Source organism: Amphiura filiformis, chromosome 6, assembly GCF_039555335.1.
Source record: "Amphiura filiformis chromosome 6, Afil_fr2py, whole genome shotgun sequence".
Classification (NCBI taxonomy): domain Eukaryota; kingdom Metazoa; phylum Echinodermata; class Ophiuroidea; order Amphilepidida; family Amphiuridae; genus Amphiura; species Amphiura filiformis.
The window spans coordinates 55951396-55968894 of record NC_092633.1 but is presented as its reverse complement, the minus strand read 5'-3'; the positions used below and the strand labels follow the sequence as shown (position 1 = coordinate 55968894).

The following is a 17499-nucleotide window of genomic DNA, read 5'->3' as shown; positions in this document are numbered from 1 at the left end:
ATGTAGGGGTGCGATATTTGACATCCCGGAGATTTATGTTTACTATTTATTTTTTTAATAAGGTCATCATAAATGAGTTCAGCAATATTGGAATAGTCAAAATTTTTCAAAATAATGCATGGAAAAAGTAACTATTTTGTATAAATAACATCGTCATTTTAAATATTGTGACCAAAGTGGAATATTTCCTTCTATTACCAATAAATGATATTAACGATGAATGCCTGTTTTGTTTGAAGTTATTGCTTTTCGTTTTTCTTTTAAAATACCCATATAGCTTATTAAGGGTTCACAAGTTCTAAGTCCCCCCAAAACTTTTTGAAATGAACAGAAAAGTTGTTGACGAAGTTTCCAAAATTTAAATTATGAAAGTTGTTTGTAGCCTATTTTGTTTCACATGTCAGACGTCGTTTAATTGCGTTCGGTTACAATGGCTCATAGTATAGTGTATAAAAGATACAGTTTTGAAAGTTGTAGGCTACTTTTATTACAAAGCCTATGTAGAATATTTTAAACGGTAGATTATATTCTGCATATTTTGTCAGAGTTTAATGGATTAAAGTGCAACTTTCAAAATTGCGTTGGTTCTTCTTGCATATAAATGAGCTTAAATGAGCCATTGTACCAAACACAACGACGACGTCTGAGTCTGACCAATACTTTCTTTGGTCTGACATTGCAAATTGGACCAGGTGTGCCAAATATAGGCTACCGTTAATTTATCTTGATCATTTTGAATATTGTATAAAAACTACTTTATTTATTTACTTCAATTTATTTTCAAAAGTCTTAGGGGAAACTTAAAGCTTGTGAAACATTTAGTTCCAGAAAATAAAACCTTTAATAGCTCCTCTTTTTGTAGATTTTACTATTTCATGATTTTAATTAAACGATTTCATTGGGTTTTTTGTCCCCCATATATCTCATCAACAAATGGCGTACTGGGCTAACTTTCCTAGGGGAGAACATTTGCAAAATTGACCAGCTACCAAAATGAGTTTACGAAAATACGAGGACAAAAATGTGTGGTACAGGGATTTGGCAATCATATTGAAGCCACCTTTTTAGTTTCCTTCATTATAATTTTACACGAAGTTAGGGTTAGGGTTAGGAATAGGGTTAGGATTAGGGTTAGGATTAGGATTATAGGGTTAGGGTTAGCTTACACGAAATAATTACATGAAGGATCGACCCAAACTTGTGTCGCCCTCAACCAAATTTTAATGCACAACAAAAATGGTTTAAAGGGTCCGGGGCGGGGCCTCAACCGGCATACTGTTGGCCTACAAGGCCCTACATACACGTGCCAACTATTTTCAACATGCCCGTTTTCGCCAAAAACTATCCCTAAATGTGAAGATGTTTGCACTAAATTTGACAAGTTTGAACGAAGATAATTATGTCTCCCCATAAAACAGGTTTACACATGCCAATATAGCTGAGCCCCCCCTAGGTTTGACTTTTTGTCTCCTGTCCCCGATTCCGGCACTCCATGTATCGCAATCGCTTGGCGATCGAATATGAATTCAGCTTTAGTACCGTATACAGTAGATTTACATAATGTATAAAGTTTAAATCGAGGACTGTAAAATGTCAATTTTTAATAATTTGCTATAAAATTTGTATTATATCGCGAATTTCACAAAACAAAATTATTTGATATCAAAAGAATTTCCTCGTATTCAAAATGCAACTTGGTGTATCTGATGTGCTCTCAAGACCAAAAATACTGTGCAAAAAGGGAGTTACAGAGCCGGCCCTTAAGGGTAGGATTAAAATTATTTCTCGCAAGTCTATCTGTGCAAAAAGGGAGTTACAGAGCCCTTAAGGGTAGGATTAAAATTATTTCTCGCAAGTCTATATGGCAAGAAGTGTCGCCTCGTGATACTGAGGTTCGAATGGATACCAATCATATAAAGGTAAATAGATTGCTTGTTTGGTTGGTTTATTTATGTTTTGATTCAATGATTTTTAGTTTTTCACGCTTTCCCCTTGAAATGGGGGCATTTCCACCCCAGATGGTTTCTCTTTTGCCCTTTTCCCCAGTTGCCCCATCTGGACAAAAACAAATCACCGAAATCGACTGATTTGGGCCATAATCGTCCGAGTCCAATTTTATACATGAGTTTTTTTGGCATATTTGTAATGCACACATGTCCCGACATAGGCCTACACTCTAAATTACAAGGATTTAAAAATAAATCCTTAAGGTTGCAATTTACCAATCAATATTAGGGACCGTTCACAAACACTTGTAAGGGGGGGACCTGATGCAAAAAAATGTTATCGCGAAAATTTTTCGCCCCCCCCTTTATAGACCTCAAAAATTTCAGGCCCCCCTTTTTGACATGAAAATTTTTGACATGGCCATTTTTTCAGGCCCCCCTTAGGAGGGTCAACAAATTTCAGGGCCCCCTTTTTGCATCAGCCCCCCCCCCTTACAAGTGTTTGTGAACGGTCCCTTAGATAGATCACTCTTATAGATTTGAATTTAAATCTTAAAGATTTATTTCCAAATCTGCAAGATTTAATTACTTGATTGACCCTATTCACAATCCCTTAGATTTTATTTTAAATCCTTGAAATTAAGAGTGTACACCTAACCATGCTAACTGGATTCAGCCAAATTCATATTGGGTTTGTAGAACAGAGCGGTTTTCAACAATTTACTAGAAACAAGTTTTATAGCTAACGGGCTTGCTGGCAGGTGTCATTCAAATTCAAGACCATATTATATTAAGGTGATTTCAGCCTCTGTAATATATCAAGTCATGATGCTTTGAATTTATCGTCTTGAATCCGGTGGTAAATTGAAACACTTTTGCCATTCCTGTAAGAATGCCCTCCACTCTAAGGCAACGTCCAGCGCTCTTACGTAAGATTCCTCGTCCCTTGATCTTCTTAATGCTACGCACATCTCATATGGCGCTTGGACTTCAACAGTTAACACCCGACCATCACTCTTTCGAGCAGATTTATACTGTACACTGTCAACTAATTTGCTTTTTACATCTGGTAAGTTCGTTACTGGGGAGATCATACGACTATAATCTTTTCGCAGACGAAGGTATTTTTCTCTTCCATGTGCTAGTAAAGACAACCAGTGCTGCATGGAGTCTTGCCCATCAAAACCATGATTTTCCAAAGCTGTCCGCTCTTCTTTAGCGAGAAACTGCGCACTATACACAATACCACGAATGCATGCTGGCTCAACGGTACTCCAGTCTTCCTTCGAGTCTTGACAGAAGAAACAATAAGCTTCTGTCGGCTGCTCGCATGAGGTACAAAATGCCGACGACAACGGCATTGAATATTTAAGACATGTCTCATCATTTAGACAGCGATATTTGATTTCCTCCAAACATCTGGTGCAACGCATTTTCTTACAGGCATCCTTTACTTTGGTTCCATGTCTAGGTAAGTTAAGATGTGATTCCTTCGCCACACTATGACACAAGCAAAGACAATCTTCAATACAATGTTTCAATACCATAGCAGCTTCGTCGCAATGCAATTTGTCGTGCCGTTGACGTTGTTTCCGAAACGTTGTTTGAAGTCGTTCTACAGTCCAATACTCTAAAATAGTCTGAAACGACACCGTCAGAGTGGAACTGATGGAAAACGCGTCGGTAGCCATAACCTTATCCACTATGTTTCAGCAAAAATGCTTCAGATTTAAGGTCATGTTCCAAGATAGTGACGTTGAGGAAGATGCAGAGTATAGAAAAGAAGTCTATTGACCTATTGATCAACATTGTCTTGGCATTGCAAACAAACATACATTAAAGGACAACGTCGGTCATGACTTTCAGTGACATATGAACGGTGATATGATTCAATATGAATGCATGGACTTTACCCAGGTTATCACAAGTTTATTTACCTGATGGATCTAAATAACCTTGAGCTTGTCAGATGATCAAATACTTCATATGTTGATTTGTTAAACTATCAAAACATAATAGTCAAAATAAACTTATCTTAGACATAGATGTTCAAATACTTCAACAGACTGATTTGTCTTCATAGATTTAAGGTCTGGGGTATGAGCAAACATAAAGTACAGGTATAACTGAAAAGGGGAAGCGACGAGTTACCCCAAACCACGGCGGCTGGTAGTGACTGGGCCCCGCCGAGTACGAATATGTATTTATTTTGGAAGGTTCGGGTTTGCTTTAAATTTTGGGACGTTTTTCCAAAACTTTATATTTTTGCTGATATTTCAAAAAAACGACATGCCAAAGACAAATCTTTTGGCACATACTTTGTTATTGTTAATATAGTTCTTTTAATTTTCCACATACCTACGTTACCATTCACCTTGGTGATTTACTAATATTATTTTGTGACTGCAATTTGGCGTTTTCAATGCGTTTTAATTAAGCTTACCATGAAATTAACGCTGATATCTGGACATGCTCCTTTTAAAATTTATATGTCTGATCATCAGCTTTTGCAGGCAATAGAATGCAGATTGGCTCAGGATAGATGTCGTATTCCTGTATGTGGGTCTCTTGACGATATGATTACTTGGAATCCATTGTGACAACATCAAAATTTCTACTGGAAACGGGGTTCCTGGCTGAGTTGGGAACAGCTGTAGTCTTCGGTGCCGTATCAATATCTCATAAAATCGGTGGTCTAGAACAAAATCTTTTAACTTTTAATGATCTACGAGTCCTCAGTAAAAAAAGGAAAGGTGTCAGTGATTAATCTCGATCAAACCCCTATGAACATAAATGAAGTAAGAATAATTGGTGATAACCTTGGAAATAAAGACAAGTAACACGTAATTCATTTTGATAAAGCATAGATTTTACAAATTTATTTAGAGTCTTAGAGACCATAATTCTTTACAAAGCAGTTCTTTCTTCTGAATATTATATATCTTTTAAGTACATACATGACGATTACTGTTTCCCAGGAAATACAGAGGTTTCAAATTATGCATCATGTATGCGACACGTTCTTACAAAATTTCGAAAATTGACTTTTTAGTGAATATTGGCTGAATTAGTTTTTGTACCATATACTTTTGAAGACTGACGCTGTGAGTTCTGTGGATGTCTGTGTAAGGAGTTTTAAACTTCAATTACACGCTGAATAGGGATCGAAGAGGTATATATTGTTGAATAAAATAAAAATTGTAGTTATGGTATCACTTGAAGTCAATTTCAAAAGTTGAAAAAACTTTTTTGTATCGTAATACAGATCTCGATATTAGGTCTGCTGAAAGTTTGGTATATAAGAATGGTTACATAATACTCATACTGCAGTTACTGTCCGTTTTCCTATACACAATACACAGTGCTCTCACCATTGACGCGTGACCCTACAAATGATGTATGTTGGGAGAATGGACACTTGCCTAGTTAACATCACTGTGTGAAAAATAACCAGCCAATATTTTATTTATTCTCCAAAACTTCTAGCAAATATATTTCTCTAACATGACCTAAAATTACAGCTAGGTTAGATGTTCAGAAATGGTCGCACTTTTGTAAAATATGAGTGAGGGCAAGGCATAGCTAGCCAACTCCCCGTGTTATTTGAATGGAGATTTGACCGAAAATATTGGTATCGGACCGCTCACTTCTGAAGGATGCCACAAAAAAACCGGTAAAAGCTACATTTAAATTATTCTAAATAGGTTCTAGAAAATAAAGTTTTGTAACATGTCCTAAATTTTTAGCTAATTTAGGTGTTTGGAGAGGGTCGTACTTTTGTGTTTTAGGAAGGACATGTAAACGACAGATAACACCAAAAATATGAAGAAATTATTTCTAAACCGTGTTAAGTCAAAAATCATTATGTTGCTCATTTTCAAGAATGCTGGTTTACAAAAGCACGACATTGTCTGATTTCGTGAACAAAGCCACACATAACATTGTTTCCTTTCGTTTCCTTTATAATCGGTTACCCAACTGAAGCTATGAATACCAGCTTTATTGCGATATCGCACATGAAAACAGTCACTTGTGCACAACCAGAGAAGATCCGATTTAATCAGTTGAGCTGTTTCAATGAGTGTTATCTTGGTTTAATAGCTTTTAATGGGGTTAAGTCCTGCAAAGGTCGAGATGAATTCTACTGTAGACATGACTGCATCATGTAGTTAAAATATTCACAATTATTTCAGGCAAGTAAAAAGCAAGCAAGTGTAATATACTAGAATACAAATTCATACAATGGTCCGATTCAAATGTTTCGTATACGTCCGCTTCGGGAAGTAACAAAGGATTCCGTAATTTACTCCATGATCCACAATAATCAATCAAACACAGGCTCGTCGATATGGTCTGTCAATATGCGCCCGTAGGGATGTCAATCAAATTCGGGCTCAGCAATAGGGCTTGCCTATTAATTAGGAACTTTAAATTACTAGAAATGGAATAAATCACCGAAACAATTGTTATGTAATATACGAAACATTTGAAACTACATAATGATAATATACAATGATTAAATTCAACAATGGAGGAATAGCATGAAATTAACGCTGATATCTGGACATGCTCCTTTTAAAATTTATGTCTGATCGTCGGCTTTTGCAGGAAATAAAATGCTGATTGGCTCAGGATAGATGTCGTATTCCTGTATGTGGGTCTCTTGACGATATGATTACTTGGAATCCATTGTGACAACATCAACATTTCTACTGGAAACGGGGTTCCTGGCTGAGTTGGGAACAGCTGTAGTTTTCGGTGCCGTATCAATATCTCATAAAATCGGTGGTCTAGAACAAAATCTTTTAACTTTTAATGATCTACGAGTCCTCAGTAAAAAAAGGAAAGGTGTCAGTGATTAATCCCGATCAAACCCCTATGAACATAAATGAAGTAAAAATAATTGGTGATAACCTTGGAAATAAAGACAAGTAACACGTAATTCATTTTGATAAAGCATACATTTTACAAATTTATTTAGAGTCTTAGAGACCATAATTCTTTACAAAGCAGTTCTTTCTTCTGAATATTATATATCTTTTAAGTACATACATGACGATTACTGTTTCCCAGGAAATACAGAGGTTTCAAATTATGCATCATGTATGCGACACGTTCTTACAAAATTTCGAAAATTGACTTTTTAGTGAATATTGACTGAATTAGTTTTTTTGTACCATATACTTTTGAAGACTGACGCTATGAGTTCTGTGGATGTCTGTGTAAGGAGTTTTAAACTTCAACTACATGCTGAATAGGGATCGAAGAGGTATATATTGTTGAATAAAATAAAAATTGTAGTTATGGTATCACTTGAAGTCAATTTCAAAAGTTGAAAAAACTTTTTTGTATCGTGATACAGATCTCGATATTAGGTCTGCCGAAAGTTTGGTATATAAGAATGGTTACATAATACTAGTTAAAATATTCACAATTATTTCAGGCAAGTAAAAAGCAAGCAAGTGTAATATACTAGAATACAAATTTATACAATGGTCCGATTCAAATGTTTCGTATACGTCCGCTTCGGGAAGTAACAAAGGATTCCGTAAAATCAATCAAACTCAGGCTAGCTCGTCGATATGGTCTGTCAATGCGCCTGTACGGATGTCAATCGAATTCGGGCTCAGCAATAGGACTTGCCTATTAATTAGGAACTTTAAATTACTAGAAATGGAATAAATCACCGAAACGATTGTTATGTAATATACGAAACATTTGAAACTACATAATGATAATATAATTTACAATGATTAAATTCAACTTCAACAACAATGGAGGAACATGCACGTATGAGCCAAAACGTCGCAATGAATAGGGTCAGAATTTATACTGTTTGATGTGAAAGTTGCACAATGGTTCATTTCGTGAAATTTTGTAAAATTTGCAGTTGTACACTATTTTAGACCCAAATCAAGATGCTTCCGGAATGTTTGCGTATTTTAAAAGTATTAATGACAAGGAATATTTATTTTTCTTTTTTCTTTGAGTTGTCGGGGAGGGTGGGGTCACCTCTTTGTCCTTCGTCAGGTACGCCAATGTTTTGGGCCTCTGTGTGTGGAAGGGAGGAAATACAATTTTTAACCCCCAGATAGGGAGGGTCATTTCGAAGAAAATTGATTCATGTTGAGTTGAAAGTAATTTGTTATAAATCGTGGGTGTAGGGGAAGGTAAAAGAAATCGAAGATTATCGCCCCTAAAATGTCTGCGCAATTTTTCGTCTTCATTGGACACTTTTTACCACACACCGCTGCAAAGCAATATATTTTTTCAATAAAGGTTTTCTTAGAAATTTGTTTTATATTTACATTAATGCTTTCATTGTATTTGACTCAGCTGCTGTTTATTCCAATTGAGATATTGTTTTCCCTATCAACATGATCAATATTGGTTTAGCTTTCAACATTTTCTCCAGCGTCAATTTGCGGTCATTATCACCATTTTCTTCAAACCACCATCACCAATATTTATTTATATACATTATTGCTATAAACATCGTCAATATCATCACTCATGTCATCATTGGAAGGCGTCGTAGCTTCGCCATCATCTTCTTTCTTAAATTGTTCAATGTCGCTACATCACCACCAATATCTTTCTCGTCATTATCACGGCTCGTAGCCACATTCTACATCATTTCTAGGCATCGTATCAGCACCACCCACACTATCTTCGTCATCATTGCCAGGCTTTGTAGCTTCCTCGACACCATTTTGCTCATCATTTCTAAGACTCGCACCATCACCTTCATTATCTTTGTAATCATTGCCATGCTTCGTAACCTCACGGTCACCATCATCTTTCTTGTTACATAACTTCGTTGCATCACCTTCCTCATTACCAGTGCTCATAACCTCGTCACCAACTTTCACTTCATCTTGGGACCTTGTAGCACCACGTTCATCACCATGGACAGACCTCATTGCATCACCTACATTATCGTTGTCATCATTGCCATGCTTCGTAGCTTCGCCACCATCATCTTTCTTGTTGTATAACTTCGCTGCATCACATCCTTTGTTGCCAGGGCTCGTAATCTCGTCACCATCATTCTCATCATCTTGATGCCTTGTAGCACAATTTTCATCATCTTTGTCATTATTGCCAAGGCTCGTCGCTTCATCACCATCTTTCTCAACGTGCTCCACAACATTGCTAGGTCTCGTAGCATCGCCTGTGTTATCTTCATCATTATTGCTAGAAACAACCCCACCATTGCCATCATCTTGATCATTACTGCTAGTGTGCGTGGCAATAAAACAATCTTTTTCACCAATTGGTCTTCTCGTGTCATCATCATGAACATCTTTCACACCATCGTCAACTTCACCATCTTTCTCACAAATGCCATCAGTGTCATTCTTTGCGTCTTTCACATCAGCACTACTGAGCACACTTGAATGATCTTCCTCGGCAATCTGATCATTGTTTTCACTGTCACGGTTTACTTGAATTTCAACATATTTTTTCAGATTTTTTCCCTTATCATCGGTTTTATTAGCTTTTTCGTCAGTATTTGTATCATCATATTCGCCATAGACAACTGTGTTATACATTTTTGATGCCCAAGAAAATCCCCAACCGCCACTATTGCCGCCATGCGCGCTCTCTCTTCCTCCTCCTGCCCCTGCGTCTACAACCTCTCCGTCACCGTTGCCACCCTTGTTGGTATCACTAACATTCTCATTAACTTCATTGGATTCAGTAGCAGAGTTACTTTCAACACCGCTAGTACTATCCGGGGTATCATCTCTCTCTCCACTCACAATACCATCGCCATAGACCGCGTCGTGAAACATAACTTGCACCTGAGACGCCCAGAATCCCAATCCACCACTAACTTCAGCTTTGCTACCACTCTCATTACCTTTACTCTCACCTTCTCCACTTTTGACGACACTTTCTGTTTTAGTCTCGCCACCATCTGGACACATTTCAGAGTTTTGGCTCACAGCGCAAGGTGAAGAATCGGCATCACCACTAGTGCCCTCTGCCTTAGATTCAACTGAATTTCCATCTGGAATCTCATTTGTTTTGATGCCTTCCCCACCATCTTTTATGTCCTCATGGTTTTCTTCTTCTCCGTGTGCAACATGCTTGACTATGTCTTTAACATGCGTTGCCACTTTGCCTGCGGTTTCTGTTTTAGCCGCAGCATATGTACCTCCTGCAACTGCGCCTGCACCGATCGTCTTAGCAGCTAGGGTTGTAGCAACTAAACCTTTTGCAGCTAATGATCCGGCAGCGATTCCTGCAGATGTGATGCCTACCATAGGAAGAAGTACCACACCCGCCGTAGCGGCCACAGCTACACCTCCAACTGCAGCAATACTTCTAACTACCACCTTATGAACATATTTCTCCCTGTAAAGAAATGAATAAACAAAAAAACCGAATAAATAAAATAACAAATGAGACAATTAATAGTATAAAGTATTGAATATTGTAGTGAACGAAGTGCACTGGTGTTCAGAATAATTCTGAATCAAATGATCCAATCTTTTCATATTTTCTTTCAGTCACAAACATTGTTTTCAAACATATTTGCACGTTTAAATGAAAATGACACAGGAACTGTTAATGCCAAAACTTTCAAACAAAAAGAGCTTTCGATACCTAGTATTAACTAGTCTCAGAATATGATTATGATCTAGATTTTCTTAGAACTAATAAATATTTGAACTTAGGCATTTCTTCTACTATACAAATTGCATCCGGCTCTCTGGCCGAAATGGTTTAAAAGATAAAAGCCAATTTGACGTCCTTCCCTGACGAACCATCCCAATGGGCACAAGTTGACAAACGGCGACGTCAATTCCACGTTGACGTATATCCCCGCGTATATCAACTCGTCAATCATCAACCTGACTTCATCCTGATGTTTAAAAATGATTGAAATCTTGTCCATCTTCAACCAAGTATCGACCTGTTTTCAACTACATTTCAACGTGAAGTTGATATCGAGTCGAAATAAGGTTGAATTTTGATCGATATCAGGCTGCAATTGCGGACGCACCGTCCAACCGTCGGATTAACGTCGACGTCGATACAACGTTGACTGCACGTCGATTTGACGTTGAAGCAACATGTGCCATCCAGTGGGCGGGTTGATGTTGGTTGAAGATGAACACGATGTCAACCACAATATTAGATTGAAATCACGTTGATAGCCCTAGCTATGACTCAAGGAATGTATACGGACTACACATATTCAAGATAATAGCCCGGATAATAGTTGTACCGTACTTAAGAGGACAAAATAACCAGCGTCACATATTTATTATCTTGTTAATCTGATATAGCATGTACGAACATAATAGACCCGGATGTGGTGGCTGGTGTTTCTTTTTTCAGGGTCTATAAGATATGGGTTCAGGGTCGTGACAATACCTCTCTATCTCCTCTGGGTCTTCGGCGACTGGTTCAGGATCGTATTTCTCAGTGCTCGCATGGTCTCCAGTTTCTATATGAGCCGATTGCATGGCAGGTGCTGGTTCACTTGGATAGGTTTCTGGTTTCCTGAGATCGTCATCTAACGAACACAAAATAATGAAGATGTTTATACAGTTATATTTAAAAGTTGTTTGTTTTCATTTTGCTGAGAAAGAATATACCCACCATGAGATGAAGGTCATTGTATCGCCCAGATCTTCACAAAAAGACATTCCATAATTATTCCGTGTAAATATGGCAAACAGGCCCGTCCGCACACGGGATTTTATGGGAGGGGGGCCTACAAAAACTGGACCTTTTTCGAATGAAAAGTCAAGGCGTTGTCATCCTCGAGCAAAAATTCGCGGGAAAGGGTAGGAAATTAACCAAACATCACAGACCGACTTTAGGAATTTAGAGTCCCAAACTCCCAATTTCAGGATTCTTTGCTAAAAAGGGTAGGCTAATAATGCACAATTGACCTGCGTTTACTTACCCTTATGGGCTTCATGTGAGTTCTTTTCTGGTGACGTTCCACCAATCGCAAAGAGTCCTTCAATAGCTTCTTGAAGTCCGTAGTTGGTAGTTAATTGATACACGTCGCTATTAGGAATCTGTGTCTGTTTATTGCAGAGAGGACAGTTGGTATTCGGTGTACCACGTGGTGCCATAGAACGCAGACATTCTAGGCAGAAGCTATGTCCACATACTAAGAGTTTGGGATGGGTGAAAATATCCTGACATATAGGACATGTAGGTCCTCTGTGTTGTTGTACAAGCGATGCCATGACACTTTCTCACTGTTTTCTTACTGCTTTATCTGAAACGGGGTAAATAACAGAAACATCATCAAACATGCCAGGTCGTAAATCCATACATCATATACAGGAGGCCTATAACGGATAGACTATGCCATAATCGATTTTTGATAAATTATGTTATTAATCATGATGAACGCATTCAGTTGAACTCGAAATTATACTTATATCTATGACATCAAAATACTAATAAATGATTATGAAAAAGATTATTATAATTATATTAGTGACAGTAACAGTAACCTATACGTAGGCTTATATTATTGAATGCAACATATTATAATGGCATAATTATATTATAATATGGCACTTCAATACTGAACAATTCTGATTTTAGAATCTACCAGGTTATTAACCGCGAAAGATGCAATCGAGTTTAAAATAAGACTATGTACATTGCCTTTTTAACAGGACTTTGACCGGGGACTTAGTCCCTAACACACACTGTCAATCATATTTGTTTATCAATCCAATTTAACCGCAGGCACAAAGCCAGGACGTACAAGACGCGATCATGCACCTAGTATACAAAGCCCCGCATATTTGTGTACGATAGTTATCGATGGTAATGGCACTGAACAGATTCATCAGGATCGTTCATAAATCACTGGTAAGCAAATGTTCTCAACACAGATCCAAATAGTAGCAGAGCACTGCAACTAATAATCACGTAATTGGGTGGGAGGAGGCCAAAGCCATCGACCACGAGGCCAATAAAACAACCCGTTGGCTCAAAGAGGTCATCTGAGTTAGGAGTACATGATGCAGTCATGTCTACAGTAGAATTCACCGCGACCTTTGCAGGACTTAAACCCCATTAAAAGCTATTAAACCAAGATAACACTCATTAAAAACAGCTCAACTGATTAAATCAGATCTTCTCTGGTTGTGCACATGTGTCTGTTTTATATGTGCGGTATCGCAATGAGCTGGTATTTATAGCTTCAGTTGGGTAACCGATTAAAAAGGAAACGCAAGGAAACAATGGTATGTGGACCTTTGTTCACGAAATGAGACAATGGCCTGCTTTTTGTTAACCAGCATTCTTGAAAATGAGCAACATAATGATTGTTGACTTAACACGGTTTGGAAATAATTTCTTCATATTTTTGGTGTTATCTGTCGTTTACATATCCTTCCTAAAACACCAAAGTACGAATATTTCCAAACTATATTTTCTAGAATTTTAGAAGAGTACTTTTAATATTGGCCGGTTATTTTTCACACAGCGACGTTAACTAGGCAATGTACTATTACCTATAACATACACTAAAACACCAAAGTACGCATATTTCCAAACATCTAAATTAGCTAAAAATTTAGGACATGTTACAAAACTATATTTTCTAGAATTTTAGAAGAGTACTTTTAATATCGGACGGTTATTTTTCACACAGCGACGTTAACTAGGCAAATCCCCATACTAACGTACGCTATTTGTAGAGGTCACGCGTCAATGGTAAGAGCACTGTGTATTGTGTATAGGAAAACGCCGGCGGACAGTAACTGCAGTATGAGAGGCAACACCACCATGAACAAGAGCTAACAAGGACGAGGGGCGTACAGACTTGATCGGATCTACGATCAGATCATCAATCGGCAAGCAACCCATGTGACGTCATCAAAATCCGTCACAAAGTTTGCCGATAACATCTAGAAACACTACCGCTCACCACACCAGAGTGAACAAGATTCCTCATAGGAATCGAAATATTTCTATTGTGCGGGTACCCCGGTACCTAATTTAGGCCTACTATTTGGATCTGTGTTGAGAACATTTGCTTACCAATGGTAATGGCACGTGCTCGGAGGATTTAAACCATAACGAGATCTGGGCGACCAATCACAAGCCAGATCTATTTAAAGATGCATTACATCATGGCCAATTTTAGTTAGGCCAGAAATTGGCCTAACTCTCCATAGAGTCCCGTGTTAAGAATCTTAACCGCAACCCAAAGTAAGTAGTCCACTTGGGAAGCTAGTAAACAGAGGGAGTACTGTGACTGAAAAGATCAGATGTGAAATTCTATCAGTTGCACAGAATTAATAAAAATCAGAGTTTTATGCTTAAATGTAATAGCTAAAGTATACAAAATGGGCAAGTGGACTACGGAGAAGTCTAACAAGTGAGTGTCAGTGTGACAGCTAATTGACATGCTATTTTAGTCCATATGTGAATTTGAATGATGGTCACAGACATTCACCATCATTAACTTTTTTGTTAAAATAACTAGGTTGGCATAATGATATACTTTTCAAGTCAATATAATACATATTTATTTTTCCCCATGCAAAAATTACTTTTTTAAACCTAGGTCAAAAATGGCCAAAATAGCACAAAAATATGATTTTTGCCATTAAAAAAAATATTTTAGAGTTGTGCTGTTACCGGTACATTTTTATTCACCAGTGTTGGAAATCCATGTGACATGTAACATCTACAATAGAAATGAATATTCTACTCAATTTATTTTTAAAGTTACAGCTATTTTAATATTTGACCTTTTGGGCAAAAATGGACAAAAAAAAATCACGAAAACACATTTTAACCGTAAATAACTCCTAAATCAATGTGCAAAGTAAAATACGGGAACTTTTTGGATATTAATCCAGACATATCTTTACTGTTGATTGTTGTGTTTTCATGTTGCACCCAAGAGGGGACTACGAAAGTGGAAATCCAAGGGCCGTAGAGACGCATGGCCTATACCTATAATAGTCTATACGGTTAAACATATAGACTGTAGAACTAGGGTATATGGTTTAAACGTTTCCCCAGTCCCGTGAAAATTCATAGCTCTACACATGGGTGAAAATTACACCTTTTAATTGGGATAGAACCCAATAGCATTCGTGTCTGCTTTAGGCCTAATTTGTCTATAGGGCCACGCGTTTTGAACTCGCCACCCAAAAATGGTGGTTTTGTTACGCTTTTCCAAATCGAGACTCGTTCAAATTGTTATATCTCTGCTTAAACAAAAGGTATTGAAGTGTGTTTGGTCATTTTGAAGCTAAATGAGTGCCCTAACAGACCTCTAAAGGAGAATTGTTTATCAGCTAAGATAGTGTAGTTAGAGTTGTTTGAGTTCAGAATGACCGAGGTGGGGGATGAGGCGGTGGCGGATGAGGCGGTGTGGCGGTATGTGTAAAGTCTATGGGAAATAAAGATTTTGTGTGTGCGCGTTGAATCAACTGATCATATCTTTGCATCCATATGGGCTACAGACATGGTTAAGAGCTCTTTTGAAAGATTATTAATTCTGCTAAGTGTTTTAATCATTTTGAACTCTTTATGATTGGTTTAGTCTATAAAATGCAAACTTTTATGTACAAAACTACCCGTTTCATATTAAACAGTGTAGTAAGCAATGCGGATGTCTTCAAAATCTATAAGTTGCTGTAAATTTTTAATTACTTATCCTATCATAGTCAAAGTTTACATTTTCTGAGAGGAAATTTGATGAGGAATCTAAAATATGGACTTACTTTTTTTGTATGGGTTAAAGTGTTTCAGTTCAAAATATGTTGAATTGTAAAAAAATTTGAACATATTTTGGGACACCCTGTATTCCGAGATTACCAAACAGCTGTAGGCTCCCCCTAACCTCTAACCAAATCAATGTTGTTTACTTTCAGTTTATAACTTTATAAGTTAGTAATAAGCAATGCAATAAGTGACCCATTTTTTATTTGGATTTTTTTTATTCCACCCTGTATAACTTCAAGGTCAGTCTGTACAATGAGTTGAAATGTGTATATTTAAATTGCTTTTGCTTTCAGCTTTCCAAAAATGTATACTTTTGCTAGTTTAGGGTTAGTGATTGTGGAGATATAATTAGAAACTCAAATGGTGTAAAAATTCATAATATTTGTGATGTAACGCTAAGGGTGGCGAGTTCAAAACACATGGCCATAGCGTATAAAAACACCTCTTGTGTATCAGGCTGCTTTACTTGTCTTTAATCATAGATACTTTATTTTTAGTATCTATGCTTTAATATAGCGTAAAAAAACACCATGCTCCACTCGCCGGAGCGCCTTAATAGACTAATAGTACATGTAGGCCTACCATGAATGCAGGAGTAAATAGGCCCTAAAATAAACTCAACCAATAAAGTATCGAAACGATTATAGATGGTCAGATTTATCGGGAACTGAAATATATAGCAAAAATGTATTTAATGTATATAAAACGCAGCTTTCTCCTGCGCATTTTGATACCTCTTTTGTTGCTCTACGATATCATTTGGTCGAGTTATGGGCGTTTAGGTGGCTTCAAGTCGGATTTTGAAAGTTGCACTTAGCTCCTATTCAAGCCAAACGCGTTCGTCGTGTACACACCCCCACCCACACACATCCACACAATCAAGACAAAGGACACCGATGTGCTCTGTTGTGTAAATTTGACCATCTATAATCGTTTCGATACTTTATTGGTTGAGTTTACTAGTCTATATAGGCCCTATATACTAGTAGGCCTACGTAGCGTGTAAATATATTGGAGCAGGAAATATAATTATTGCGTTTCGAAAAAAATATTAATTGAAGACTGTAGGCCTATATGCAATAGACATATAAGGTGCATGATGTTGAATGTCATAAATATCAGCATTTTACGTCACCATGTTTTAAATAGACCTAAATATTTAGATGAATAAATGCATCAGTAGGTTTACCGTCAACTACCCTAGCTTACCCTCATCAAGAAAATTTCGTTAAAATCAGTGCTTATCGCGTTTCCACCAGTTGCGATGTAGGGCCCTGTAGGCCTATATTAAAATCATGTATCGTCTTTGATCATGTTGATAATACATACAATACATGTATATACACGACTGCATGTACACATACAATTTTGCACTTGCTTTCCGTCACTTCCATATAGCAAAATGTAATGTATTGTATACAAAATATTGAACATGAACTTTGACCAGTCATGACTTTGACCCCTCGATCGTGATGCATGCATGCCCATGGAGCCAGAACAAAACAAAAGGACTGTATAGAAACGCATGTAGCCTATATGGTACAGGTAAACATGGATGAGGAAACTAAACAATAAATAAAAGTAACAACAAAAAGTGAGAAATAATATAAATAAAAACATAAGAAATAACAAAAGAGAAAGAAGAAAAAAATAATAAGGAATTTAAAAATGAGCATAAATATTAAAGAACATAGAATAATAATGATTATTTATTTATTTATTTATTTATTTATTTATTTATTTATTTATTTATTTATTTATTTATACACGAAAAAAGTTATCACAAACTGCTGTAAAAAGAGTGCTCGATTTCGAA

At 37.0% G+C, this 17499-nt stretch overlaps 1 protein-coding gene across 2 annotated transcripts; it reads right to left on the bottom strand.

Annotated features, from left to right (window-relative positions):
- Positions 1-6888: 6888 nt before the first annotated feature.
- LOC140155672 (uncharacterized) lies at positions 6889-17044 on the bottom strand. Of its 2 annotated transcripts, none has more exons than XM_072178595.1 (4): positions 16893-17044; positions 11875-12198; positions 11337-11478; positions 6889-10310 (listed from the first exon to the last, which is right to left on the bottom strand). In XM_072178595.1, the coding sequence occupies exons 2-4, from the start codon at positions 12164-12166 to the stop codon at positions 8555-8557; spliced, it is 2190 nt and encodes a 729-aa protein (XP_072034696.1). In that variant the 5' UTR covers positions 12167-12198; positions 16893-17044; the 3' UTR covers positions 6889-8554. The 2 variants fall into 2 exon arrangements, with proteins under 2 accessions (XP_072034696.1, XP_072034697.1); XM_072178596.1 differs by having other exon boundaries at positions 16883-16907.
- Between the last annotated feature and the right edge of the window lie 455 nt (positions 17045-17499).